The 27,234-nt window shown below is 48.0% G+C and overlaps 1 protein-coding gene across 1 annotated transcript; it reads left to right on the forward strand.

Annotated features, from left to right (window-relative positions):
- Positions 1-1,364: 1,364 nt before the first annotated feature.
- On the forward strand, positions 1,365-15,938 carry BTNL2 (butyrophilin like 2). The gene is made up of 7 exons (XM_036356663.1): positions 1,365-1,443; positions 4,926-5,276; positions 7,024-7,305; positions 8,294-8,314; positions 12,182-12,529; positions 13,665-13,946; positions 15,671-15,938. The coding sequence occupies exons 1-7, from the start codon at positions 1,365-1,367 to the stop codon at positions 15,787-15,789; spliced, it is 1,482 nt and encodes a 493-aa protein (XP_036212556.1). The 3' UTR covers positions 15,790-15,938.
- The last annotated feature ends 11,296 nt before the right edge of the window (positions 15,939-27,234 follow it).

Raw genomic sequence — 27,234 nt, forward strand, 5'->3', positions numbered from 1 at the left:
GCGTCCTCACAGCTCAAAACTGGCCCCTCCCCACTGAGAACCCTGGGCCAAGGCAGTTTCTCCGGCTCATACCCGGCACAGAGCTCTCACCGGCACCAGGGAAGGGTAGACACACTTCACAACTTTCTTCCAAAGCTTCATTGAGCTGCAGTGCAGCTGTACCCCCCTTCCCCCCCGCCACACTCACACACTGATAAGCTGGTTTGTGGCAAGTGTCCTCAGTCACAGGGCCAGCGAGGGTGCAGGGCTTGGCCTTTGCGTGGAACAAAGGTTTCTGCTTATCTCAGGGTGGCAAGGAGGCCTCTGCAAGTTCCTTGGTCTGGAGAGGGGGTGGGGGGTGGGTGGGTGGAGGCACTGGGACCTTCCAAAGCGCGCAGCCTTGTTTTCATGTAAATATTTTAGCTCTTTCCGGATCTGGGCACTGAGACTGGACGTACAGCAGGTTCCCTAGAGGTTTTGTGAAAGTGAGCATCACTTTAAACCCAAGCAGAGTGAGTAAAACTAACTCCCAAAGCACCCAAGTCGCAGCCTCGGGCTCAGGTGGCTGCTGATTCCCCGCCCTGTAGTCTCCGGACATGAGCTTCTGGCTTACAGCTCCGAGCAGGCTCTTCTACTGGGAGTGAAGCGAGTCCTTCTTTCAATAAGACACTTGGCACACCCTGTAGAGCAGGTCTTATATGCCTTTCATTCAGAAGTTCCCAGATTTCAAAACGGAAGCTGGGGCTCTTTGGGTCCCCAGAGTTTTCCCAGGTCCTGGCCAGGACGCACCGGGCGTGGCCTGGGCCCCGGCCTGTGGTTCACCCACCTCTGCCTGGCTCCTCCTTTTAGCCATTCCCGTGCCTTCAAGCCCACGCTGCCAGGCCGTCCAGGGCTGTTCCCTAGGTCCTCGCTGCGTGGAGCGCCATTTCCACGGCTCTCCCCTCCCCTTTCCAAGGCACCCTGCCTGGCTCCCTGGGCCCCAGCGATGGAGGCATTTGCAGGAGGGCCTGGAGGAGGACTGGAGAAATATTTGCCGCCTGCTCTAGAATTTCTGCATGCCCAGGTAGACGGAACTAAGGCGATTTTTAAAGTAAATATTACTGTCCCTTTAGCCCAGGAATGCGTTTCATTTCCATCAGGAATCTTCCTTCAGGCCTGAACTCAACTCAGAGGGCAGCACATGGGGAGAGGGTCGGAATGGTCAATGACTGAGAAGGGAGCCCAGGCCTTTCACTGTTTGCTCTCGGAGGCATTGATGGTGACTCCTCATAGGGCCACGGAACCGCACCGGGAACCAAGGAACCGCCGGGAACCAGGGAACCACTCCGTGTGGCAGCCTCACTGAGGCGCAGCAGCTGCGTTCTCTCCTGTCTGCTCAAGGGAGGATGGTGGACTTTCCCGGGTACAGCCTGCCAGGCGTGGCTGCCTCCTTCCTCTTCATGCTGCTCACCATGAAGCAGTCAGGTAGGCCCCCCTCCCCCTCCATGAAGCAGTCAGGTAGGCCCCCTCCCCCTCCATGGAGCAGTCAGGTAGCTCCCCCTCCCCCTCCATGGAGCAGTCAAGTAGGCCCCCTCCCCCTCCAAGGAGCAGTCAAGTAGGCCTCCTCCCCCTCCATGGAGCAGTCAGATAGGCCCCCCTTCCCCTCCATGGAGCAGTCAGGTAGCCCCCCTCCCCTCCAAGGAGCAGTCCCCCCCTCCCCCTCTATGGAGCAGTCAGATAGGCCCCCTCCCCCTCTATGGAGCAGTCAGATAGGCCCCCTCCCCCTCCATTGAGCAGTCAGATAGGCCCCCCTCCCCCTCTATGGAGCAGTCATGTAGGCCCCCTCCCCCTCCATGGAGCAGTCAGATAGGCCCCCCTCCCCCTCTATGGAGCAGTCATGTAGGCCCCCTCCCCCTCCATGGAGCAGTCAGATAGGCCCCCCTCCCCCTCTATGGAGCAGTCATGTAGGCCCCCTCCCCCTCCATGGAGCAGTCAAGTAGGCCCCCTCCCCCTCCATGGAGCAGTCAGATAGGCCCCCCTCCCCCTCTATGGAGCAGTCAGATAGGCCCCCTCCCCCTCTATGGAGCAGTCAGATAGGCCCCCTCCCCCTCTATGGAGCAGTCAAGTAGGCCCCCTCCCCCTCCATGGAGCAGTCAGATAGGCCCCCCTCCCCCTCTATGGAGCAGTCAGATAGGCCCCCTCCCCCTCTATGGAGCAGTCAAGTAGGCCCCCTCCCCCTCCATGGAGCAGTCAGATAGGCCCCCCTCCCCCTCTATGGAGCAGTCAGATAGGCCCCCTCCCTCTCCATGGAGCAGTCAGGTAGCCCCCCCTCCCCTCCATGGAGCAGTCAGATAGGCCCCCCTCGCCCTCCTGTGCACCCGGGTGCAGAGTCCACAGCCCAAGGTCTAGGACACTAGCAAGGGTGGGGTCCTGGGACCAAACATCTGGGTTCCAAAAGGGCCTCCACCTCCCGCCGCGCTGCCTTGGACAGCTGCTTGAGTACCTCCTGCCTCAGTTCCCTCAGTTTTATAGGCCACACAGCACTGAGAAAGGAGGCCGTGCAAGCACTGAGTCAGCCCCCGGAGCATCGTCCAGACCACTCCTCCTCCTGCTGCTCCTCTGGGATGCATTTGGGGCTAGAAAAACGCTTTGTAGCAAAAATTAAGTAGCATGAAAACACCTGGAAATAAAGAACTAGGAGCGACTCCCAGTAAACGGGTTTGGAAAGCTCAGTAGCTGAATTTTGTCGTCAAAATATTGTCCTTTGGAAAAGGACACGAAAATGCAGTGTCAGTGGGTGATGTCCGAGCCCCAGGAAACGCAGCGGGCAACGTGGGAAAAGCACCGGCCAGAGCGTCAGAAGGCAGGGCTGCCCCGGGCTGCCGGGGACTATGAGGGGTGAGCTGGCCTGCGCTCTGGACATGGCAGGTCCCTCACGGGGAAGCAGCCTCCAGGTGGGATGGCCACCTCTGGCTCCAGCAGGTTCCATCAACAAGCACCCCGTGAGGAGCCTCTACATGACACTGGGCCACTAAGCAAGGCCAGGCTCCTGCTAAGGGGGTGGGATCTGCACAAAGTCCCTACAGCACAGAGGCTGAGGAAGACAGCACATGTGGCATAGCTCTAGAGGCCTGGTGCATGAAATTTGTGCATGGGTAGGCTCCCTGGGCCTGACCTGCGATCAGGACTGATCAGGTTCCCCGAACCCCTGACTCCTCCTTCCCTCACAGCCCAAGCGCCGCCACCCTGTGGCTCCCTGCCTCCTGCTGCCTCCTTCCCTCACCCTCAGTGCCCTGCGGCTGCCATGGTCTGCACCACCCCCTGGTGGTCAGCACATATCATAGCGAGTGATCAAACTCCTGGTCTCCTGGTTAAACTCCCGAGGGGACAATTTGCATATTAGCCTTTTATTATATACTAGAGGCCCGGTGCACAAAAATTTGTGCACTCGGGGGGGAAGGGGGGTCCCTCAGCCCGGCCTGTGCCCTCTCACAGTCTGGGACCCCTCGGGAGATAACAACCTGCTGGCTTAGGCCTGCTCCCGGGTGGCAGAGGGCAGGCCCAATCCCTAGGTGCAGCCCCTGGTCAGGCTCAGAGCAGGGCTGATTGGGGAGTTGGGGTGCTGCCCCTGTCATGCACAGAGCAGGGCGGATTGGGAGGTTGTGATGCCACCCTCAGTCACGCTCAGGGTAGGGCCAATCAGGGGGTTGGGGCACTGCCCCCTGTCACTCACAGAGCAGGGCCCATCAGGGGGTTGGGGAGCTCCCCCTTGTCACGCACAGAGCAGGGCCCATCAGGGGGTTGGGGAGCTCCCCACTGTCATGCACAGAGCAGGGCCGATCAGGGGGTTGGGGAGGTCCCCCCTGTTACTCACAGAGTAGGGCCGATAGGGGGGTTGGGGCACCGCCCCTGGTCACACACAGAGCAGGGCGGATCAGGGGGTTGGGGCATCGCCCCCTGTCACACTCAGGGCAGGGCCGATGGGGAGGTTATGGCTCTACCCCGTCACACACAGAGCAGGGCCTGTGGGAGGCGGTTGGGGCGTCACCCTCTATCACCCACAGAGCAGGGCTGATCAGGGGGTTGGGGCGCTGCCACTGTCACACTCAGGGCAGGGCTGATGGGGAGGTTATGGCTCTACCCCGTCACACACAGAGCAGGGCCTGTGGAGGGGGTGGGTTGGGCACCGCACCCTGTCATACACAGAGCAGGGCCGATCAGAGGGTTGGGGCACCTTCCCGTCACGAACAGAGCAGGGCTAATAGGGAGGTTGTGGCCCTGCCCCCTGTCACACATAGAGCCGCAGGCGAAGCAGCGATCTAGCTATGGGGGGGAGGGGGGGGGAAGGAGCTACAGGAGCAGCTCTGGCCAGAGACTGAAGACTCCCGCCAGAGCCGGGAGCAAAGACTGAAGGCTCCAGCTGCAGTGAAGACTGTGTCCAGGGAGAAGATGGAAGGCGGTGGCCAGAGTAAAGGTCTGCGTCCGGGGTGCCAGAGGAAAACTGGTGCTGGCAGCCAGGGGAAAGAAGGCCTATTGCACAAATGTTGTAACGGGCCTCTAGTAAAATATAAAATAATTCAGTAATACAGTTCCTAGTTAAAAATGGATTTACACATTAACTTATATGAGAATGAAAACACCCCAGAAATGATGGCTGCAGTATTTTCAAAGTGAAGAAGTTGAGATTCCAAATCTCAAATCTCACTGAAAATAATGGATTTGCCCCCGACCACACAGCTGGCGAGAGATTCGGCACTGACTCACATTTGAGGGCTGTGTGTTATTTTCAGTACACGGAATCGTCCCTGTAACAGCCACGTGTGCAAACCTCCAGGCTGGGCTTCTCCAAACACTGACACTGAAACCCGCCCTCCTCCAGGGGCCTCCACCTGGGTAGCTGGTCTCCCAAAGCAAGCAAGTTAGCATCCAGTTGGCATTCCCTGGTTCCTCTTTGCACTCTTTTGTAGAGGACTTCAGAGTGATTGGTCCTGCTCCTCGCATCCTGGCCAGGGTCGGGGAAGATGCCCTCCTCACTTGTCAGCTCTTCCCCAAGAGGAGCGCGGAGCACATGGAGGTGAGGTGGTACCGCTCAGAGCCCAGCACGCACGTGCTGTTTGCACACCGGGACGGAGCTGAGGTGAGCGAGGTGCAGGCGGAGGAGTACCGGGGCCGAGTGGAGTGGGTGGAGCACGACCTGGCCGAGGGGAGCGTGGCTCTGAAGATGCACAACATCCGGCCATCCGACGACGGGCAATACTGGTGCCGTTTCCAAGAGGGGGACTACCATGGAGAGACCAGCCTGCTGCTCCAGGTGGCAGGTGAATATCTGGGGAAAGACACCAGGTCTCGGATCTCAGAGGGAGAAGTCTATTGATTTATGGGAAGTTCATGGCCAGTTAAAAAGCTCCCTTTAATCTTTGAGGCACTTCCCAACGCCCAGTCCTCCTCCCTGATCCATCTGAGGGCAAGTGGTCCCGAGGTCTCCGGAGCAGGCCCACATGGGCAACATCCCCAAACTGAACTGGTCTGGTTTTGACTATTCTTGACAGTTATTTTAAATCCCTGGGATGTGGTCATTCGCAGTTTTGCTGAGGATGATTTGTGCCACACAGGCTGATGTGCAAGGGCAAGTTCATCTCTGAGTGAGTAGCTGACTGCTTAGCATCCATGTCTCAGTGGAACTGGTTGGTCTCTTCCCACCACCAATATGCAGGAACTGAGGTGTGAACACGTCTTTCTTTGTGTAATGCCTCCAGTTAGAAGGCTAGTGATGGTGCCACAGCGGTTAAGAACTTGGTGCCTTTATGGAGATTATCATACTGTGTGCCATGAGTCTGGGACTCACTGTGAACGGCAGGTTCTGTCTTCACGACGCTTCTGTAAAGCAAAGCACGAAGGAGTCCAGACGAAGGGGATTACGAAGAAAGGATCTGTCTTTAGGGAGAACAAATAACTGAACATTAAACTGTCAGATGGTTTGCTGGCAGGAATAACTCCTCCCCATGCTGAGGAGAAAATCAGGCAAATCCATTTACCTTATTGGAAAAATAGTTCTTTGGACGAAGCAGTATCTGGCTGTTTCCTATTACACCCACTCACTTTTTCTCTTAAACACTCATAATGTTCGAGGTGGTTCCAGATGGATGCAAGGTGTTTCTGAGCTGTGGAGGGTGCACATTACTAAGGGATTTCACAGTCAGGGACATTTGAAGATAAGCCATGCAGGTTCTCGCTGAAGGAGTGGATCTCCGTCACCCAGCGAGTGACAGACACTTACCGTGTAGGGAAAATACAGTCCCCTTTGTTTGGGTTTGAGAATTGTGTTGAATAGAGAAAGAATTGCAACACTGTAAAACTAGGATTTCACAAACACATTTCCCCATTGAATGGACTATTTAGCTGTGGGAACTCCTCATGGAACATCCCATTTTACACACCCAACTGCCTCAGCATCCCAAGGTCACAGTCACAACCGAACGAATGCGGAAGGTCCCCAGGGAGGTGATTTCAGACTTTTTATTATTCTGTTTAAATTGGAGTCAAGTTATCACCCAAAATGTCAGACAAAGTGATACCATTGTAAAGGACATAATGTTATATTTTTATTTTCAAGTGTCCTTGATGGAGAGGCCTTGGAATGTGCCTCCCTCCCCCACCCCCACACTCCACATCTCAGAAACACATGGATTCTTTCATCCATATTGAATCACCTTGAACACAATAATATTAAGATGAAGAGAGGCAGAGGTTGTGGCTAGGGCAAGCTCATGAATAAATTATAACACATCTCTGTTTCCAATACTAGAGACAAGAGCCAAAGGTCACATGTCCTTTCCTCTTATTCTCCTGCCTAGATCCTAAGAAAAGTATTGCTTATCTGCAAAAATTGACAGATCCCGCCTGGGGAACAAGCACAGTGGATGGGAACTCCCACTGGGATGGATGGAAGACTTGGGAATGGTTTTTGCTCCCCAGACCCTAGACGTCTACTCTCTCCTTCCAATGTCGCCGGGATCTCAGTCTCCATGGTTTGTGACTGAATGCAGGGCTATGTCCTCTCCACAGGTCTGGGGTCCGCCCCACACATCCACATGGCGGGGTCCGTGGCAGGTGAGACCCAGCTTGTGTGCACAGCGGACGGCTGGTTCCCAGAGCCCCGGGTTCACTGGGAAGACGCCAGGGGAGGGAAGCTGCTGACTCTCTCAGAGCATCACATCCCGGATGAAGACGGCTTGTTCCACGTGGAAGCCACGCTCGTGGTCAGGAACGCCTCCATGGAGACTGTGTCCTGCTCCATCCACAACCCTGTCCTCACCGAGGAGAAGGGCACAGTCTTCTCCATCCCAGGTCAGCGCTCTGCCCCCAGGACCCAGATGCTCAGATTAGCGGGAGAGGTTCCGGGGATGCTGCAGCGCACCGGATATTTATTCAATCAAGAAAATTATCTAGCATTTAAAAATTTGTATTAAAAGCTATAAAACATTTATGGCTAAAATATATACACTACATTTTGATTGAATAGCTATTGCTAATGGTGTTGCAATTATTTCCAAGTTCAAGATTTTATTACAAGTATGCATGACATTGTATAGGAAAAAATAATATTCTTTCAGCTGAAATGTTTTTTATGTGACATTGTGACAATTACTTCTAGGAACTTGTCACATGAAAATAATCAAAGGTGAAGACAGTTATTTATACAATAGCATCCTAATTATAGCCTCACTGGTAAATAGCAATAAAAACAACAGCCCAATGAAATTACATTTTAGCATCACTAAAAAATATTTCCAAAAAACTTAAATGGTTGAAAAAATTCTTCATTATGGACTGCTTAATGGTAAAGATTACATCTGTCTATTATATATCTATCTATAAATAGGCATTTCCAATCCTGTAAAGATTTTTGGGCTTTTGGGATGCCATATATATTTAGATACAAGGATATAAGGACAGAGCTATTCTTATTATAGATGAATACAGAAAAAATTGAAGTAAATGTTAATACTAACATGGGACACACTATGTTTTATCTCTCAGTTTGAATTATAGGTGGTAATTGTCTAGGTCCATATACATTACACGTTCCATGCATTTACAAAAAGGGTATGTATTATGAGGTGGTAGAACTGAGAGCATTTTTGTTGTTCAGAGGAAAGGAAAAGCAGCTGAACCATGGGGAAAGAATCAATATTTTTCTAAGGTTAATTTATTTTTTATGAATCTGGATTTCCAATAAAATGTAGGACTTGCTTTTATTTTTGTGAGATATTTTAACTTCTTTTTCTCAGAAAAAATTGCTTACTTAACATGTTGTTCTTGTACTTTTTTCCAGAGAAACTCCAAACTGAGCTGGGTAAGTAGCCGCACACCCATGGGTATGGACGAGGCCCTGCGCTGCCTGGAGGGAGCCTGGTGCCCTGGGCCTAGCAGGCCCCAACACACCGTGTGATCCCCAGGCGGAGTTTCCCCCCTCTGGCTCCCCTGTGCCACACTGCCCCTTGCCCAGGGCACTCCTAACCTCATGACCACGGGACTTGCTTTCCCAGGTGCAGCCTGGGACCCTGTGCTGCCTGGGCTCATAATTCTCCATTTTTGTCTGTTTTGTGTTTTTCTTTTCACTAATAGTTGGACTGCAGGTATTTTACTGTACCTAAGATGAGTGTTTTAAAAATAGCCAATTGATATGTGAATGTATTTTGCTTTCTCCTTTACCTTGTTTTTGTCTTCCTCCTTTTTGTGACCTCTTCTCCCAGCCCATGACCACAGCCTGCACCTGCCCAAATGCATATGAACTTGCGTCACTCATCTCTTCCATCCACACCCTGCTCTCCGTCACCTTTACAGGAGTGTGTGTGTGTGTGTGTGTGTGTGTGTGTGTGTGTGTGCACGCCCGCCTGTGTACACATCAGATGAGCGTAAGCACACTTCTGTGACCATGTAGGAGTTTCTAGGACCATCAGGGTGGCAAACACTCCCCAACATTTCCCAGAGTTTAGTGTGACACTTTGGACCCCAGTGGGTCATAGAGATAAAGGAAAGGGCCTCAGGAAGTTCAAAGGTAACTCCACAAGCTGAGGAGAACTGTACACCTGTGTGCCTCACCTTCCAAGTTGGATCCCTTTCTGTCCGGGGCAACATCTGCTCACAATCAGACAGAAACCTTCCCCAGCAGCGCTTGTCAGCTACAGATCAGAAAGCCAAGCCGGTGTTGGGCAGATTGGCACTTGTCTCTGTCCTTCAGGAAGGTGTTAGGTGAAGTGTCATCCTCTGAGTTATGGGGACCCAGCACAGAGTACAGCCTGAGGCTGTGCGGTTCCTGAGTTGTGCTGGCCTCTGGGATGCACTGAAACCAGAAGAGAGCCCAGCTTCTCCAGGCTCGGAGGCTGGGCCCTCCGGTGCCCGGGGTGAGCTGCTGAGGAGGCAGGAGCGTCAAGCCGCCTCCTATTTTCCTCAGGAATTAGGGCTCCGAGGCAAAGGGGGTTGGCAGACCGAGCTCTCTCTGGAAGTCCCAAGACAGGAACCCCAGCTCCCACTCTGGCTAATCATGTTGTTGGTTTATAAAAATAATGACTAGTTCTTCGAAATATTAATTATATGCTAGGCACTATGCTAAGTGCTTTACAGGAATTTTTTTCTTATGTTATTTATAAAGGTTAATAGATTTATCCTTACTTTACAGTTGGGGAATAATCTTAGAGACATATGTGGTTTGCTAAAAACCATGAATAAATTGTGATGTTTGCTTTCTAACCTATGTCTAACTTATGGGTGCAAGTTCTTAATCATTTATATGTGATTTAAGTAAAGTGTTGGTCCCTATTTTTCTCAACTTTAAAATGAACATGTTGAATTTAATCTCTAAAGTGTCAGCTTATAAGAGTATTGATATGATATGATAACATATGTAGTATAGCCCTGGCTGGTGTTCTCAGTGGTTAGAGCGTCAGCCTGAGGAACAAAGGGCCGTGGTTCGATTCCTGGTCAAGGGCACGTAACTCGGTTGCAGATTTGCTACCCACCCCTGGTTAGGACCTGTGTAGGAGGCAACCAGTTGACCTCTCACATCAATGTTTCTCTCTCTCTCTCTCCCTCTTCCTCTTCCCTCTCTTTCACATTCTGAAAATCAATGGAAAAAATATCCTCAGGTGAGGAATAAAACGAAACAAAACACATATAGTATAGTATAATATAATTGAGCATATCGGGGAATGAGATAGCCCCTTAATTGGATATGCTGACTGAATGAGGATTGTATGTTATGATGGTGAGATGGTCAGGTTTCAGGGAATGAGTGTGTAAGTTGGTGGGCTTCACACTCCAGAAAGGTTTTAATTTTTCAATGAATATTCCGAAGGCATTTCAGGAGCATGCGTCCAATTCTCAAAACTAAAACAAAACAGGAAGTGTGAGCATGGATTGGGGGTGGGGTGCTGTATGGGAAGGGTGTGTAGAGCTGCCCTCAAGTTCTTTCCCTGGTGGAGCATCAGTTCCTGACAGGCCTGCAGGGCTCCGCGGGACTTTAAACTCGATTTTCACTTGGATTCTGGAAGAACAGGAGTTTCATGTATCTATAACACACCTGATTCCAAACTTATATTTTGCTTTCTTTCAGTTTCCATTAACATCAGTTTTAGCTTTTAATTAACCGGTGCCTGGCAGGGTGATCCAGTTTGACATGCACCATGGGCCATGCACCGGGGAAATCCTCAGATGGTAGCAGAGATGAGGAAATGGTCGGTTTTACTGAGTAATTTACTGTCAGACACACGGGTGGAGGAATAGCAGCAAGCTAATCCCTACATCATTTTTTCATTATAAAAATTGAAAGCATAGTTGGTATACAATCTTATCCTGGTTATATTAGTTTCCGGTGTACAGTATAGTGATTCAACATTTTTATACCTTACACTTGTGATCACCCCACTAATCCTAGTAATAATTTGTTTACTTTTTGACTCTTACATTTGGTTTTAGCCTTTAACAGATACACATGGAATGGATACATATTTTATATTTCAACAGAAACATACTGTTTTAGGTAAAATTGAAGGGCCAACCAAACAAAATGCTGGAAATAAGTGGGAATCTAATTTTAGCTAGAATAGAAGGAAATGATCTGAAAATTAGAACTGTGTCGACAGTGAGTTTTCTCGCTAGAGCAGTACCTAACAGATTTTGAATAATTACATAATGAGGATATTTTTGCCTTTGGTTATTGAGCCCCATTCAGACGACATGCAAATCTATGCCTGTCTTTCTAATATAAATGATCACAACATATGTGGAAGCTTCCCGACCATTTGATAGGAGAGGATGACTCTTCATTTAGAATAGAGCAAAGCTGGCGTGGCCAGGGCCAGGGAGCTGGAGGTGTGACAGCTCAGAGCCAGGAGAGCCGTCCGGGGACCCTCCATTCTCCAAGATCAGACTCCTCCTGTGGCTTCATCTTCCTGTTGCATTCTGTATTTTGCCAACCTCCCCCATTCTTGATCTTATTTTTCTCAAAATCATCTGGGGACATTGAACTCGGTGTGTTTAGAGCCCCACACATGTGCACCTTGAACAACTGAAATATGATGGTTGATCTGACTTCTAAGGTTTAATGAAATTGAACCAGGAGAAGGTTTCACATTTGATTACTAAGATCAACCTGACACTAACTTCCATGCCCCCCTTGTCAAGGTGGAGGGTGGGGTTTGCTCCCGTGCCCTCAGGCCTCAGTCTGCATGCCTCCACTCACACTGATGGTCATCCAAGAGCTTTGCACCTATTATTTTGTTGACTCCAGAACAACCTCATGAGTTTGTAGGGATATATTTGTTTTACAGTTTAAGAAACTGAGGCATACACCGATTAAGAGTTGTTAAGGTCATGCAAATTTGAAAGGATAAAGTATTAATTGTATTCTAGAAGTTTTAATTGCAGAATGATCTTATTGGGCTGTAACCTGAATACAATTGTAGCTAGGGGCAGGTGAGGGCTTTGTTAGTGAATTTTTCAGACTGACAAACATGATGGGATGGTTCGTCCTTGAGCAGGACAACCTCTATCCTGATCACACCAAACACCCTCCTCTCCAAAGGGTGACCTTGAGCTTCGAGCTCCCCTGGGGTGCTGGTGGGACCTAAACCCCACTTGAGATGTTGTTGCAAATGACAGTTATTTTTGCTCCATTTTGAGTCTTTTGTTGTGTTTTTTTTTTTTCTGTTGTATTTAATAGCTTCCTTAAAAGTGATTGGACCTACCCAGCCCCTTCTTGTCAGAGTGGGAGAAGACATACAGTTAACCTGTTGCCTGTCCCCCGAGGCCAATGCGCAGAGTATGGAGGTAAGGTGGGTCCGTGCCCACCGTTACCCTGCTGTTTATGTGTATATGGATGGGGACCATGTGTCTGCAGAGCAGATGGTGGAATACAAAGGGAGGACAGTGCTGGTGACTGACGCCATCAGCGAGGGGAGGCTGGCCCTGCAGATACACGATGCCAGGACCTCAGACGATGGGCAGTACCGGTGCCTTTTTGAAAAAGATGGTGTCTACCAGGAGAACACCTTGGATGTGAAGATAGTAGGTAAGGGTTCTGGATAGATGTTTGGTTCCTACTGCTTTAACATGGTCGTTCTGGGAAATTTCCCCGGCATCCGAAATTTTCTTAATGTCATTCACTCATCAAATTCATATTGAACCCTTTGATGTGCAGTAACTGCCATAGATACTTAAAGTCCACAAACTCAAATGGACCAGATTTAATTCCTTGGCTACAGAACTTGTACCCTTCTTAGGATCTCCATAAAGCGGCCATCCCTTTAGTGAAATGTGAGAATTTTTCGCCATAATTTTACACAGCCTTCTATTCACAGAGTGTTATTAAAATTCTGTGAAATGTGTTGTTACTGGGAAGTGTAATGATTCAAAGATTAAACTAGATCCACATATAAACAAAAATAGTAAATACTGACAGAATTGGCAGGCTGGAGGAGGAAAGACAAAATTGTTGCCTGCCTCATAATTTGCCACTGTCTATATCTGTGAATGAAATGGATTTTCCAAGGCTAGAAAATGCCATTGAAGACATAGGCCAACATCTTGGTTGCTGTACGTGATTCTCCCATTGATTTTGTGTCTAAATTAATAAGCACATTTAGGGAATATCGACAGGAGCACATGTGGAGGAGTTGAATGGACTCCATCACTTTCTGCCACTGGACGTACAGACAGGGTGCACCCTCCTCCAAATGTGTACACACTTGAACAGGTGACAGCTCAATTTTGAAAATGAATGTATTTTAACAAACACTGCCTTTATAATTCTTCAAAGTGTGTGTATACATTTTTGGGGGCACTCTGTATTTATAAGATTTTGATCTTGGAAACTATATTCTCTTGCTTATTGACTCACTTCCTGGTCACGTGCTTTATGCCCTGGTCAAAATAACTTTGTTCTCAGGTAGAGAAGAAAAAAGATTGGATTTGAAATTTATTGCATCCTTTAATAGGTCCTAGGATAATTTTAGAAATACAAAAAAATAAATAAGCGAACAAAATAAAACAAAAGCAAACCACTCGGGCAGTCTCACCCCTCAGTGGAGGATCATTCCCCGTAAGCTTTGCCCTGCCCACTCAGTCTCCCGTCCTCTCAGTGATCTCACTGCTCCTCTGGCCACGTGCAGAGACTGAGGTTTTGTGTCCGGATCCCTATTCCCCAGGTGTGGGCTCTTCCCCGCGGGTCACCGTGGAGGGCCCGGCGGACGGAGAGATGCGGCTGATGTGCTCCTCGGAAGGGTGGTTCCCACAGCCCCGCGTGCAGTGGAGGGACTTGGAAGGGAGGACAGTGCGCTCCTTTTCCGAGGTGCTGGCTCAAGGCAGCGATGGGCTGTTCCGCGTGGAGGCGTTCCTTCAGGTCACAAACAGCTCTGATGGCAACGTGACCTGCTCCATCGGCAACCCCCTTCTCGGCGAGGAGAAAATGGCAACGTTTTTTATCTCAGGTGGGTGACTCAGGTGATCCTCGCAGCCGTGGGAATGAATGTGAGGTCCACCCAGAGGTTTTGTTTTGCTCACGGTGGATTTTCTTCTGGATCAGAAACTAATTTTCCTTAACGCCATCTTCCTGGCTGTGGCCTGGCCACTTTATCCTCCCCGCTCACTTTCCACCTTACTGTCCACTGATCGTCGTGATGTAGCAGGAAAAGAGAGGGGAGAAATGTGTGTGTGAGTGAATGTGTGCATGTGTATGTGGGTGTGTGAGTGTACGTGTGTGTGTGGGTGAGTGTGTATGTTTGTGAGTGTGTGTTTGTGTGAGGATGTGTGCGTGAATGTGAGATGTATGTATGTGTGTGACTGTGTGAGTGTGTGTGACCGTGAGTATGTGTGCATGAGTATATGTTTGTGTGTATGTGTGTGTGAATATGTGTTTGGGGGTGATTGTGAATGTGTACGTGTGTGAGTGTGTGTACATATGTGCACTATGTGAGTGTGTGCGTGTGTGTGTGTGTGTGTGTGTGTCTGTGAGGAGTAAACAATAACCTAAACTTCACTAAACTTCAGCTTCTGCAGGGCCGGGAGGAGCAACCAACTTCCTCCCTGAGGCCCAGTCCCACCTCCTCTCCAGCTCAGGAGTTGGTCAGATACAGTTGGAATTTGCCCAGTTTTATGATTTAACTAGGGGAACAGTGCACGAATTTGTGCACCTTGAAAGGAACGGTGGGCCGCGAGCCTGTGGTGAGCATAGGGGTGGATGTCGGCCCAACCTCCGCGCCCCTGCCCAGCCCTTCCTGCTGTGACCCCCATCCCCTTTCTGCTGAGAGCCCTGCTCCCTCCACTGTCACTCCATGCACTGAAAACACTGGCCCTGTTCACATCCGCTGCTGGCACCAGCCCCAATGGCTCCACGCTGTCAGCGGGTGCGAGCGGGGCCAGCACCATCAGCAGGTGTGAGCCGTGGCTGCTGTCCCAATCGCCCCTCAGGAGCAGCGGGGAGGTGGAGAAGCCCTCAGGGGCAATCAGGGCTGGCAGCTGCTGCTCACACCTGCTGACGACACCAAGCAGTCAGGGCCCGCACCAGGCACCATCAGCTGGTGCGAGCAGTGGCTCTGGCACCAGCAGCATGTGCAAGTGGGGCCTGCTCTGGCAGTGGGTGTGAGTGGGGCCTGCTCTGGCAGTGGGTGTGAGTGGGGCCTGCTCTGGCCATGGGTGTGAGTGGGGCCGGCACTGGCAGTGGGTGTGAGTGGGGCCTGCTTTGGCAGTGGGTGTGAGTGGGGCCGGCAGTGGCAGTGGGTGTGAGTGGGGCCAGCGCTGGCAGTGGGTGTGAGTGGGGCCAGCAGTGGCAGTGGGTGTGAGTGGGGCCAGCGCTGGCAGTGGGTGTGAGTGGGGCCGGCAGTGGCAGTGGGTGTGAGTGGGGCCAGCGCTGGCAGCGGGTGAAGGCACTGGTGGGACTGTGCCATGTAGGAGCAAATAATTTTCAGTAACCATCAGAGGCTTGCCCCGATGACAGCAACCAGCGTCCTGCCTTTGTCTGGTGCCCCTATTCACTTGCTCCACCCATCCCACTACAGCCAATGCCCACCATGTTCTGCACTCACCCCCTGGTGGTCAGCGCACATCACAGCAATTGGTTGTTCAGTTGTTTAGTTTTTCCGCTGTTTGGTCCATTTGCATATTAGGGTTTTATATACTAGTATATAGATAGATGGGATTTTTGGTTTAATTTTAGACTCCAGTATGACTTTTTCATGGAAGATACTGTCTCTCTTGGGACTGCTTCTCCTGGGACTGCCTGTTGTGGTGGCTGTCGGCTGGATCCAGATGAAGAGCTTTAGTAAAGGTACGTGAGGCAAACAGACTGTGGGCACACCCGGCAGTGGGAGCCTCTCTCTTCAGGAGGCACCTATGGCAGTCATTCTCTGAACAGTCAGTAACTGATGAACACAAGACTCCATGACTTATGTTCATGCACTCAGATCAGTGCTGAATGAGGTCAGCGTTCACCGTGATATAGAAGCAAAAGGATGTAAAGACAATCATCTGTGGCTACGGACATTCCCAAGCGCTCTCGTTAGGGGAGAGGAAGAAAAAGGTGGGAAAGCCAGCCTGGCTTTCCGGGCTGTGAGCTGAAACACAGGTCCATTGGCAGGAACATCTCACTGAGGCTTTCACAATGTGGCGACTGGCTTATTGGTGATGAAAGACTTCTCATGTATTGAGATGCTAGTCTATGTGCCCTGGCAAGTTCTTCCACTTTAAATTTCTCATGTCACTGTAACATTTGCTTGCCTGTTTGGATGTTAATTTCACAAAATTAATATTTTTAATGCTTCCATAATATTGCTTACTATCAGATTGGAATTTCTTCCTCTATAGTGAATGAGACACTGGATCCAAATACAACTTACCCAGAAATGACCCCTTCAAGGGAAGCAAGCATGGGACAGTCATGCAACCAGACATCCCACAGGGACTTCACAGCGTACCCCATGCTCCCGGCCAGGAGGAGAGGTGGCACCGGGAGGCGAATGCTGAGGACAGGATGGGATGGGTCCTAGCTATTGACAAGGACAATGCTGGAGGGAGTCATCTCTGTGTCACCTGAAAATGAGTTCGGGCAGTGGGTGCTATGGACACGAGTCCTGGGCAATGCCCTCTTCTCATGCCTCCTCTCCCTGAAGATGGCCCAGGAGGGGTCATACTCTCCCTTGAGTGTGCCTGTGGACACCTCTTCTTTTATAACATGACCAAGTGCCCTATTGTCACCTTCCCCCATTTTATTCTCTGAAACTCTACACCTGCTCTTCATTCTTTGGCCCCTAATGTAGGTTCTCCTGGCACAGTTCCCTTGGACTTTGGAAACCAAAATTAGATTCCGAGCACCAGCTTGTTTCTTTTTTTACCTTCAAGTGGGACTCACAAGACCATCAGGTACCAGATCTAAAGTGCTGTAATCTCTGGCTTCAAATCTGATTTGGTGACTGCTCCCTTCAGAGATATAACCATCCCAAGTCCTCTGATATCCTGCCTACTGATCGCAATCTGATATCTGATGACCAAAGACCCTTAGAAAGTCCAATGGGGAATGCAATTTAGCATAGAGAAGGACATGCAGGAAATGGTCAAGTATTTTATTGGTTTCTTTAACAAGATGACAATTAATTATCCAAGTAGGGCTGAGAAATTATAAATACAGTTTAAAAAGAGTAAAAGAAAATACAGCTGAGTATACAGAGAAAACCGATCACTAAGATATAATCTAGAAAATCATGCAAAATGTGGAATCCCAGACTTTTTCAGAAAGTTAATAGAAAATGTGGAGTGGAGACAATTTTCAGAAATTGTAGTCCACGAGGACATTTAATTATGCATCACGTATATGAAATGTCAATTTTGTTTTTAGAGAAAAATAAAACAGTTTAAAAATCAATAATTATGAAATAAACATAAGCAATAAATGTAACAGAGTAAAAATATGTTAAAATCATAATAAATTAAAGAAGAGAAGTTACATGAGGAAGAAGAAATAATGTGAAAAAAATGTCTTGGAAAAAGTCTTAACATCTTCTGAGGTGAGAGTGGGGAAAACCTGCAAACGACACTGCTGTTTTCCAGGTTGGAAACTGGAAACTCTTTTCATCATAGAGTTTTGCTGTTCTGTGAAGGTCATTCATATACAGCAGCGGTTCTCAACCTGTGGGTCGAGACCCCTTTGGGGGTCGAACGACCCTTTCACAGGGGTCGCCTAAGACCATTGGAAAACACATATATAATTACGTATTGTTTTTTTGATTAATCACTATGCTTTAATTATGTTCCATTTGTAACCATGAAAATACATCCTGCACATCAGATATTTACATTACGATTCATAACAGTAGCAAAATTACAGTTATGAAGTAGCAACGAAAATAATTTTATGGTTGGGGGTCACCACAACATGAGGAACTGTATTAAAGGGTCGCAGCATTAGGAAGGTTGAGAACCACTGATCTACAGCATTCTGGAGTTTCTTTCCAGTCATGATATTCTTGTTTTGTGTTTGAAACCATGTTAATTCTTCCACAATTATGGACACATTTATTTTATTTAGTTCTTAAAATTTTTTAATTGAGGTATGTGGAGAGCGGCTACAATGTTTGGACAGGTTCAAGCCTGGGACTAATGAGAGGGCACGATCTTCTCATGGCAAAGCCATGTGCAAGTCCCAGAACAATTATAGCCAAAGGCTATAGTCGTAAGCTTGACCTTATGGTCCAAGCCTGTGGTCCCACATGGCTAAGTGATATGGGCTGTGGGAGGTGCAGCAAGTAAACAAAGCTTGATCAGGCACATAATTGAGTAGATTCGAAACCTGCAAGAGCATTGTAAACATCTTGACCACGCCCTTACTTTGCCTCGTGGAATCTGGCTGTAAAATAAAGACTTGGCTTACAGGCTGTGGTGTTATCTCTCCATCAGAGAGGGCAGTGTCCCACCTAGACTAAGTTTTATTCTTTTGGCCATGCCAACTCAGCACAGAGGTAAAATACACATAACATAACGTTTATCATTTTGACCATTTTAAAGTACACAATTCAGTGATATTTATACTTTCATAATATCATGCAGCCATCATCATTATCTATTTCCTGAATATTTTCATTATTCTAAAATGAAACTCCATACCCATAAGCAGGCACAACACATTTTTCCCTCTCCCCAGCCCCAGGTAACTGCTAATCTATTTGGTCCTGATGTAATTACATATTATCAATCTATACTAATAAAAGGCTAATATGCTAATTAGACTGGAAATCTTCTGGATAACCTTCTGGACGTCCTTCTAGACAAAGCCATGGTGGCAAGGCTGAGGCAGAGATGGTTAGGGGCAATCAGGCTGGCAGGGTAGAGCAGTTAGGGAGATCAGGCCAGCAGGGGAGAGCAGTTAAGGGGATCAGGCTGACAGGGGAAAGCAGATATGGTGATCAGGTTGGCAGGGGAGAGCAGATAGGGTGATCAGGCAAGCAGGCAGGTGAGCGCATAGGAGCCAGTGGTTCTGGATTGTGAGATTGGGATTGGGCCAGACATCCCCTGAGGGGTCCCGGATTGGAGAGAGTGCAGACCAGGCTGAGGGACAACCCCCCAGGTGAGTGAATTTTGAGCACCTGGCCTCTAGAATCCTATCTAATAAAAGACAAAAGGGTAATTAACCATACCTTCACTACGCTCCCCATGGGCTGACCAGCGAGATATGCAAATTAACTGCCAACCAAGATGGCGGCCGGCAGCCATGCAGCTGAAGCAAGCAGGAGGTTTCTTGCTCCAGTGATGGAGGAAGCCAAAGTTCTCCACCTTCTGCAGCCCGGCTCTGAGTTCTGGAAGCAACAATGTTTCAATTATAGAAGTTAAACAAACCCCAGATACCTGCTTTCAGCCAGTTGCAGCCTCAGAGCTGGGAGTATCAGTGAAGGCAACAATGTTTCAATTATAGAAGGTAAATAAATCCTAGAATAAAATAAAAAGAAAAAAAGTAGAGGCTGGGAGCTTTAGTTGCAGGCCAGCCTGAAAACAGCCTTCAGCCCCTCACCCAGACTGGCCAGGCACCCCAGTGGGGACCCCCACCCTGAAGGGGGTGTGACCAGCTGCAAACAGCCATCAGCCCCTCACCCAGGCTGGCCAGGCATTTCATTGGGGACCCTCACCCTGATCCGGGACACTCTTCAGGGCAAACCAGCCAGCCCCCACCTGTGCACCAGGCCTCTATCCTATATAGTAAAAGGGTAATATGCAAACTGACCCTAACAGCAGAAAGACTGGGAATGATTGGTCACTATGACACACACTGACCACCAGGGGGCAGACACCCAATGCAGGAGCTGCCCCCTGGTGGTCAGTGTACTCCCACAGGAGGAGCTCTGCTCAGCCACAAGCCAGGCTGATGGCTGCCCAGACAGCGGTGGTGGTGGGAGCCTCTCCTGCCTCCTCAGCAGCGCTAAGGATGTCCGACTGCAGCTTAGGTCTGCTCCCCATTGGCAAGTGGACATCCCCCGAGGGCTGCCGGGCTGCCAGAGGGATGTGTGATTGACAGCTTAGGCCCAATCGCCCAGGGACCATGCCTAAGCCAGCAGGTGGACATCCCCCGAGGGGTCCCAGACTGCAAGAGGGCACAGGCTGGACTGATGCCCCTCTCCCCCGCCGAGTGCACAAATTTTTGTGCACTGGGCTTCTAGTCCTATCTAATAAAAGAGAAACATGGTAATTAGCGTACATCCGCTACCCTTCCCATTGGCTAATCAGGGCGATATGCAAATTAACTGCCAGCCAAGATGGTGGCCAGCAGCCAGGCAGCTTGAAACTAACATGAGGCTTGCTTGCTTCAGTGACAGAGGACTCCAATGTTCCCCGCCTGCCTTGCCGCTCTCTGAGCTTGCAGTTTTAAACATTGTTACAAATACAGAAGCTAAACAAAACCCCAGAAACCTGCCAGGATCTCAGAGCTGCAGTTGATACAGTGTTTCGATTATAGAACCCAAACTAACCAGATACCTGCTTTCAGCAGCAAAGGCCTCAGAGCTGGAGCCAGAGCTAAAGATGGCCCAGAATAAAAAAAAAAAAAAAAAAAAAAAAAAAAAAAAACAGAAAAAAAGGAGCGGTTGGGAACTTCAGTCACCCGCCAGCATGAAAACAGCCTTCAGCCCCTCACCCAGACTGGCCAGGCACCCCAGTGGGGACCCCCACCCTGAAGGGGGTGTGACCAGCTGCAAACAGCCATCATCCCCTCACCCAGGCTGGCCAGGAACCCCAGTGGGGACCCCCACCCTGATCCAGGACACCCTTCAGGGCAAACCAGCTGGCCCCCACCCATGCACCAGGCCTCTATCCTATATAGTAAAAGGGTGATAGGCCTCCCAGCACCGGGATCAGCAGAGCCGAGAGGCTTCCTGGCACCAGGATCAGCATGACAGGGGGCAGCGCCCAAACTCCCTGATCACCCTGCAGCTCTGTGTGTGACAGGGGGCGGGGACACAACCTCCCTATCTGCCCTGCTCTGTTCATGACAGGGGAAGGTGCCCCAACCCCCTGATCAGTCCTGCTCTGTGCCTGATACGGGGGAGCTCCCCAAACCCCTGATCGTCCTGCGGCTCTGAGTGTGACAGTGGCGTGGCGCCCCAATCCCCTGATAGGCCCTGCTCTGTGGGTGATAGAGGGCAGCGCCCTAACACCCTCCCCCCCACAGGCCCTGCTCTGTGTGTGACGGGGGGTAGCTCCCCAACCCCCTGATTGGCACTGCTCTGAGCATGACAGGGTATGGAGCCCCAACCCCCCTGATTGGCCCTGCTCTGTGCGTGACGGGGTGGCGCCACAACCTCCCCACCGACCCTTCCTTGAGTGTGACGGGGGGGGGTGCCCCAACCCCCCAATGGGCCCTACCCTGAGTGTGACTGAGGGTGGCATCGCAACCTCCCGATTTTCCCTGCTCTGTGCATGACAGGGAGCGCAGCCTCAACTCCCCAATCGGCCCTGCTCTGAGCCCGACCAGGGGCTGCACCTAGGGATTGGGCCTTCCCTCTGCCACCCGGGAGCAGGCCTAAGCCAGCAGGTCGTTACCTCCCGAGGGGTCCCAGACTGCGAGAGGGCAGAGGCCGGGCTGAGGGACCCCCCCCCTCCCCCCCGAGTGCACAAATTTTTGTGCACCGGATCTCTAGTTTTATATAAATGGAACCATGAAACATATGGATATTTTTGTATCTGGCTTTTTATAATCAGTATAATGTTTTCAATGTTTGTCCATGTTGTAGCATGTAACAGTACTTCATTCTTTTTTTAGAACTGTTTAAGGTTTACAGCACAATTTAGTGGAAAATCCAGAATATTTCCATATATCTCCCCCCATAGCTTCCTTTTAATAATGTCTTGCATTGGTATGGTATATTTGTTACAATAGATGAACAAATATTGATACATTATGTTAAACTAGAGTCCAAAGTTTACACTGGGGTTCACTTTTAGTGTTATCTGTTCTATGGAGATTTACAAATTATACATTTTGATACATTAATATGCCCTTTAAATTTTTAATACAAATTTAGTGTTACACTTAGTAGTAAACAAATTTCGTAGTAAATAGGTTACCTTTGCCTTAAAATATTTTTGACATTTCTCTATTTTGATTTAATGTAACTGAAAATGTTTTATTTAATATCTCGAGGTTAACTGTCTTCTTTATTTTTTGTTTTTATTTTTATTACTTTAACCTTTCTTCATAATCAAACTAGCTCTTTGCTTGTTAGTCTTGTGTCCTTGTGCAGATCTTATATATAAATGCATATATTCCTTAAGAAAATTTCACAAAAATATTCTTTTATCACTCAAAATTTTTACTAGCTAAAGAACATAATTTTTTGTTAGCTCCCCAAATTAGGGATTAATTTACAATCTCACTTCCAGTTCCAATAAAAAAAAAATCCATAGGAAAGAGAATGATTAGAGGCTCGGGTAAAATGCCACAATTGGTGAGTCAAAAGGATCTCGATGCATAGATGGTTGTAGTCATGTAAAGCATGGCAACTCTCAGAATAGATGTAGAGATTGGATGAATCTTAGTTTCAAGGAGAAGACTGGAACACCAACTTACACCATACACAAAAATAAACTCAAAATGGATAAAGGACTTAAATGTACGACAGGAAACCATAAAAATTCTAGAAGAATCCAAAGGCAACAAAATCTCAGACATATGCCGAAGCAATTTCTTCACTGATACAGCTCCTAGGGCACTTGAAACGAAAGAGAAAATGAACAAATGCGACTACATCAAAATAAAAAGCTTCTGCACAGCAAAAGAAACCATCAACAAAACAACGAGAAAACCCACTGTGTGGGAAACATATTTGCCAATGTCATATCTGATAAGGGCCTAAACTCCAAAATTTATAGGGAACTCATACAACTTAACAAAAGGAAGATAAACAATCCAATCAAAAAATGGGCAAAGGACCTAAATAGACACCTTTCAAAAGAGGACATTCAGAAAGCCAAGAGACATATGAAAACATGCTCAAAGTCACTAATCATCCGAGAGATGCAAATCAAAACAACAATGAGGTACCATCTCACACCTGTCAGACTGGCTATCATCAACAAATCAACAAACGACAAGTGCTGGAGAGGATGTGGAGAAAAAGGAACACTTGTGCACTGCTGGTGGGAATGCAGACTGGTGCAGCCACTATGGAAGACAGTATGGAGTTTCCTTAAAAAACTGAAAATGGAACTCCCATTTGACCCTGTGATCCCACTTCTAGGAATATATCCCAAGAAATCAGAAACACCAATCAGAAAGGATATATGCACCCCTATGTTCATAGCACCACAATTCACCATAGCTAAGATCTGGAAACAGCCTAAGTGCCCATCAGTAGATGAATGGATTAGAAAACTGTGGTACATCTACACAATGGAATACTATGCTGCTCTGAAAAGGAAGGAACTCTTACCATTTGCAACTGCATGGATGGAACTGGAGAGCATTATGCTAAGTGAAATAAGCCAGTCAATGAAGGAAAAATACCACATGATCTCACTCATTCATGGATAATAGAGACCATTATAAACTTTTGAACAATAATAGATACAGAGGCAGAGTTGCCTCAAACAGATTGTCAAACTGCAGCAGGAAGGCCGGGGAGGGTTGGGGGGCAGGAGGTAGGGGGGTAAGAGATCAACTAAAGGACTTGTATGCATGCATATAAGCATAACCAATGGACATAAGACACTGGGGGATAGGGGAGGCTAGGGGACTGTCTAGGGCGGGGGGATAAAATGGACACATATGTAATACCCTTTGTAATACTTTAAGCAATAAATAAAAATAAATAAATTAATTAAAAAAAAAAAGAAGACTGAAGGAAACAGAGAAACTAAATTTGTTAATCTCCCTGCAGGACTTTTTTCCTTATTTGTCAGTAGATTATAAGTTCCATTATGGCAGAAATAGTTTTTCTTTTATGTGTCCTCACAACCTAGAAAAGTACCACCAGTTAGTTGATCAATAAGCATTTGTGGGATGCATGAGTAGATTTATAAGTAGGATATTTATTGAATCCTTATTTGTAGAATGCACTCTCTAGGCCCTAGAGATAAAATGCTTAACAAGATATAATTTCTGCCTTCCATTTTTTATTCTATTGAAGCTTATTTGTTTTTTAATGTCCTATCACACCTTTATAAACTCTACTCAGAATGAGATTTCCAGAGTAGTTTAGCATTAAAGAATTCAATTGATGGAGTCAGACTGTGAATTCAAGCTCATTACTTTGCCAGAAATCATAGGCTACTGGGCGACCCTTCGCTGCTTGTTGTTTTGCCCACACTAGAGATGAGGATGCTGTGGGTGATGTCACCTTGACATTTCTACAACTGGTTCTAAAACCACCAATATTCACACTTTCTTTCATTGCCCACCTCCAACCTATGCTGCCCAGTCTCCAAGCTTAGAGGACAAAAGCTCATTAAAATGAGTGGAGAAGTGACAGGTGGAAGAATCCTGTGTAGAACAAAGTATGCATTTAGTTCCAGTGGGAGAGACACTGAAAACTCATTTGAGAACCTCATGTTGAATATCCTAAATTTAGAACAAAATAAAAATATCCTAAACTGAGCCCATTATCCTTCCTGCTCTATATCATAGTTCCAAACTCACTTTTTTTCTGTTTTGTTATGACCCTGTGTATAGGGTTCTCATACATGGAAATCCCTCCTCATCTACCATGTCTATTTAATTATAGCAATTTAATATTTTCCCACTGCTCACTTACTTCTCTCCTGCCTTTATTATTTCTTAGGTGCTGTGTTAGTCCCTCCCTTTCTCCCACTGTCAGTGACGTGAATATTCTGTGCTCTGGTTTTGTTCTTCTTGGGTTGAAATACTGGCTTTGCCACTTAATGAACCTCATCCAGCATGGCCAGTGGTGAACCTGAGGAGGGGCGGTGAAGGATTAAAGAAAACAGACAAGAGAATATAGTTGGGGCCAGGTGGATCACTGCACCTGGATGAGGACACAGCCTGTAAGCCAAATCTTTATTTTATAGTCAGATTCCACAAAGCAAAACAAGGGCAAGATGTTTATAATCTTGCGAGTTTCAAATCTGCTTCTTTTCTGTTGTTGCAATTCTCTGAACTTTATCAAGCTTTCTTTTGGCGGCACTTGCTGCACCTCCCACAGCCCACATCCCTCAGCTACCTAGGACCACAAGGTCAGACTATAAGGTCAATGTTACCATATATAACCATAGCCTTTGGCTATAATTGTGCTGGGAGAGCTCTTCCCTCCAAGCTGAGACTTGTATGTGGCTTTGGCACAAGAGGACCATGCCCTCTCATCAGTCCAAGGCTTGAACCTGTCCAAATGCCGTAGTCGCTCTGCACAACTAAGTGTACCAGGGAATTTTTGCTAAGGAGATTCATCTCCAAGAGAGATTCTTAAGAGACTCTTAAGAATTCTTAAGTCTCCAAGAGAGACCTGTGGTTTAAAGAACTGTCAATAGTGTAGAAAAAGCTAAGTTGTTCTCTTCTATCACCAGGAAGGGAAGGCTCACTCAAAAGGAGAAGCTCGTATTTTATATCCTTGAAGACACAAGCTCGGTGATGTTAGAGAAGGCTTAGCTGCATTGAGGCAAAGGAAACCTCAACAGTGGGAACGACATCGTCAGTGAGGAAAACAGGCAGTGCTGTCAACTCTTCTCCATGAAGGCTGCATATGTTTCTCCGTGTTTATTTGACTAATTTTACTTTTTACTCTGAAATCATAAACTGCAACATCAATTGCCTTCTCATTCACATATTCCCAGAGGACAAAAGTCTGGACTTTCTGACCAGTGAGAACTTGTCTGTATACATAAAAGCCTCTCCATATATATAAGCCTAAGCTGCCGAATGACCAAACAACCAGTCGACCGGTCGCTGACCACCAGGGGACAGACGCTCAATGCAGGAGCTGCTCCCCGGTGGTCAGTGTGCTCCCACAGCGGGAACACTGCTCAGCTGACTGACAGGCGCTAGACACAGGGCTCATGGCTGGCAAGCGCAGCTGCAGCCTCTCCCACCTCCATGGCAGTGTTACCAAGCAGTGGCTACCAAGCGGCAGTGGTGGCAGGTACAGCAGGGCCAGGATGAGTGGGAGCAGTGCCCTGCCCAGGCTCAGGCTCCTCACTGGGTGCCTGCTGCTTCACACACTACTACATCCCTTGGGTGATGTCAGACTGCCGGTTTGGGGCTTTCAGGGATCCGGTAGAAACCAGCATTCCAACATCTCTTGAGGGGCCCCAGATTGCGAGAGGGCACCAGCCTGGCTGAAGGATACCACCTGTGCATGAATCTGTGCACCAGGCCTCTAGTTAATAAATAAAAGGCTCACCTCAAGAAAGCTTGGTCTCCCACTGGAAAGGTTTTACCATCCTCTCCACCACATGGAAGACTCCAGGTTTACAAGTCAAAGGGCAAGGAGGCAAGGACAAGCTGAGCTATTAACTTTCAAAAGATTTGAATGATTTCTGTGTATTTCCAATAACAGTAACATGTACTGAGAATTCACTCAGCTGTTGACCCTTCCCTTTAGACACCACCCCTCCTCCACATTTGATAACACAAACAATAAGTGTAGAAAATTTCTCTGTAGATGTATTTTTAAAAATATTTTAATATAAATCTTTATTGTTGAAAATATTACATGTGTCCCTTTTTTCCCCCATTTCCCTCTCCCAACTCCCTCCCCTCTAAGCCTTCACCACCCACTGTCTGTGTCTAGGGGTTATGCATGTACGCATGAGATAATTGGTTGATCTCTTCCCCCCTCCACCCTCCCCTGCCTTCCATCTGAGGTCTGAAAGTCTGTTTGATGTTTCTATGTCTCTGGGTTGATGTTTCTTCATCAGTTTGTTTTTCATTAGATTCCACATATGAGTGAGATCATGTGATACTTACCTTTCTCTGACTGCCTTATTTTGATAAGCATAATGCTCTCTAGGTCTGTCTATGCTGTTGCAAATGGTAAGAGTTCTTTATTTTTTACAGCTGCATAGTATTCCATTGCATTTATTTCAACTCACACTGAGCAATGGAACAGAAGAGATATCATGCATTTGTTTGCAGTTTTCTTGTGACCAATGGTTACTGCTCATAGAGACCACATTGTCCCAAAGGTAACATCAGAGGAAATTCTCCCAATGCATTTCCAGTTGCCCCATTCCTCTCTCTGCGTCCCCCTCTTTGACAGGGGCTGAAATGTTAACTACTGAAAACGGGCTACTCTC

Source organism: Myotis myotis, unplaced genomic scaffold (assembly GCF_014108235.1).
Source record: "Myotis myotis isolate mMyoMyo1 unplaced genomic scaffold, mMyoMyo1.p scaffold_m19_p_26, whole genome shotgun sequence".
NCBI classification, from domain to species: domain Eukaryota; kingdom Metazoa; phylum Chordata; class Mammalia; order Chiroptera; family Vespertilionidae; genus Myotis; species Myotis myotis.

Bases quoted from the DNA above. Each gene is read 5' to 3' on its own strand.
- BTNL2 (XM_036356663.1), top strand. From the start codon at position 1,365: ATGGTGGACTTTCCCGGGTACAGCCTGCCAGGCGTGGCTGCCTCCTTC. The intron at 7,306-8,293 runs GTCAGCGCTCTG...ACTTTTTTCCAG, and splicing joins CACAGTCTTCTCCATCCCAG to AGAAACTCCAAACTGAGCTG. The intron at 12,530-13,664 runs GTAAGGGTTCTG...CCTATTCCCCAG, and splicing joins CTTGGATGTGAAGATAGTAG to GTGTGGGCTCTTCCCCGCGG.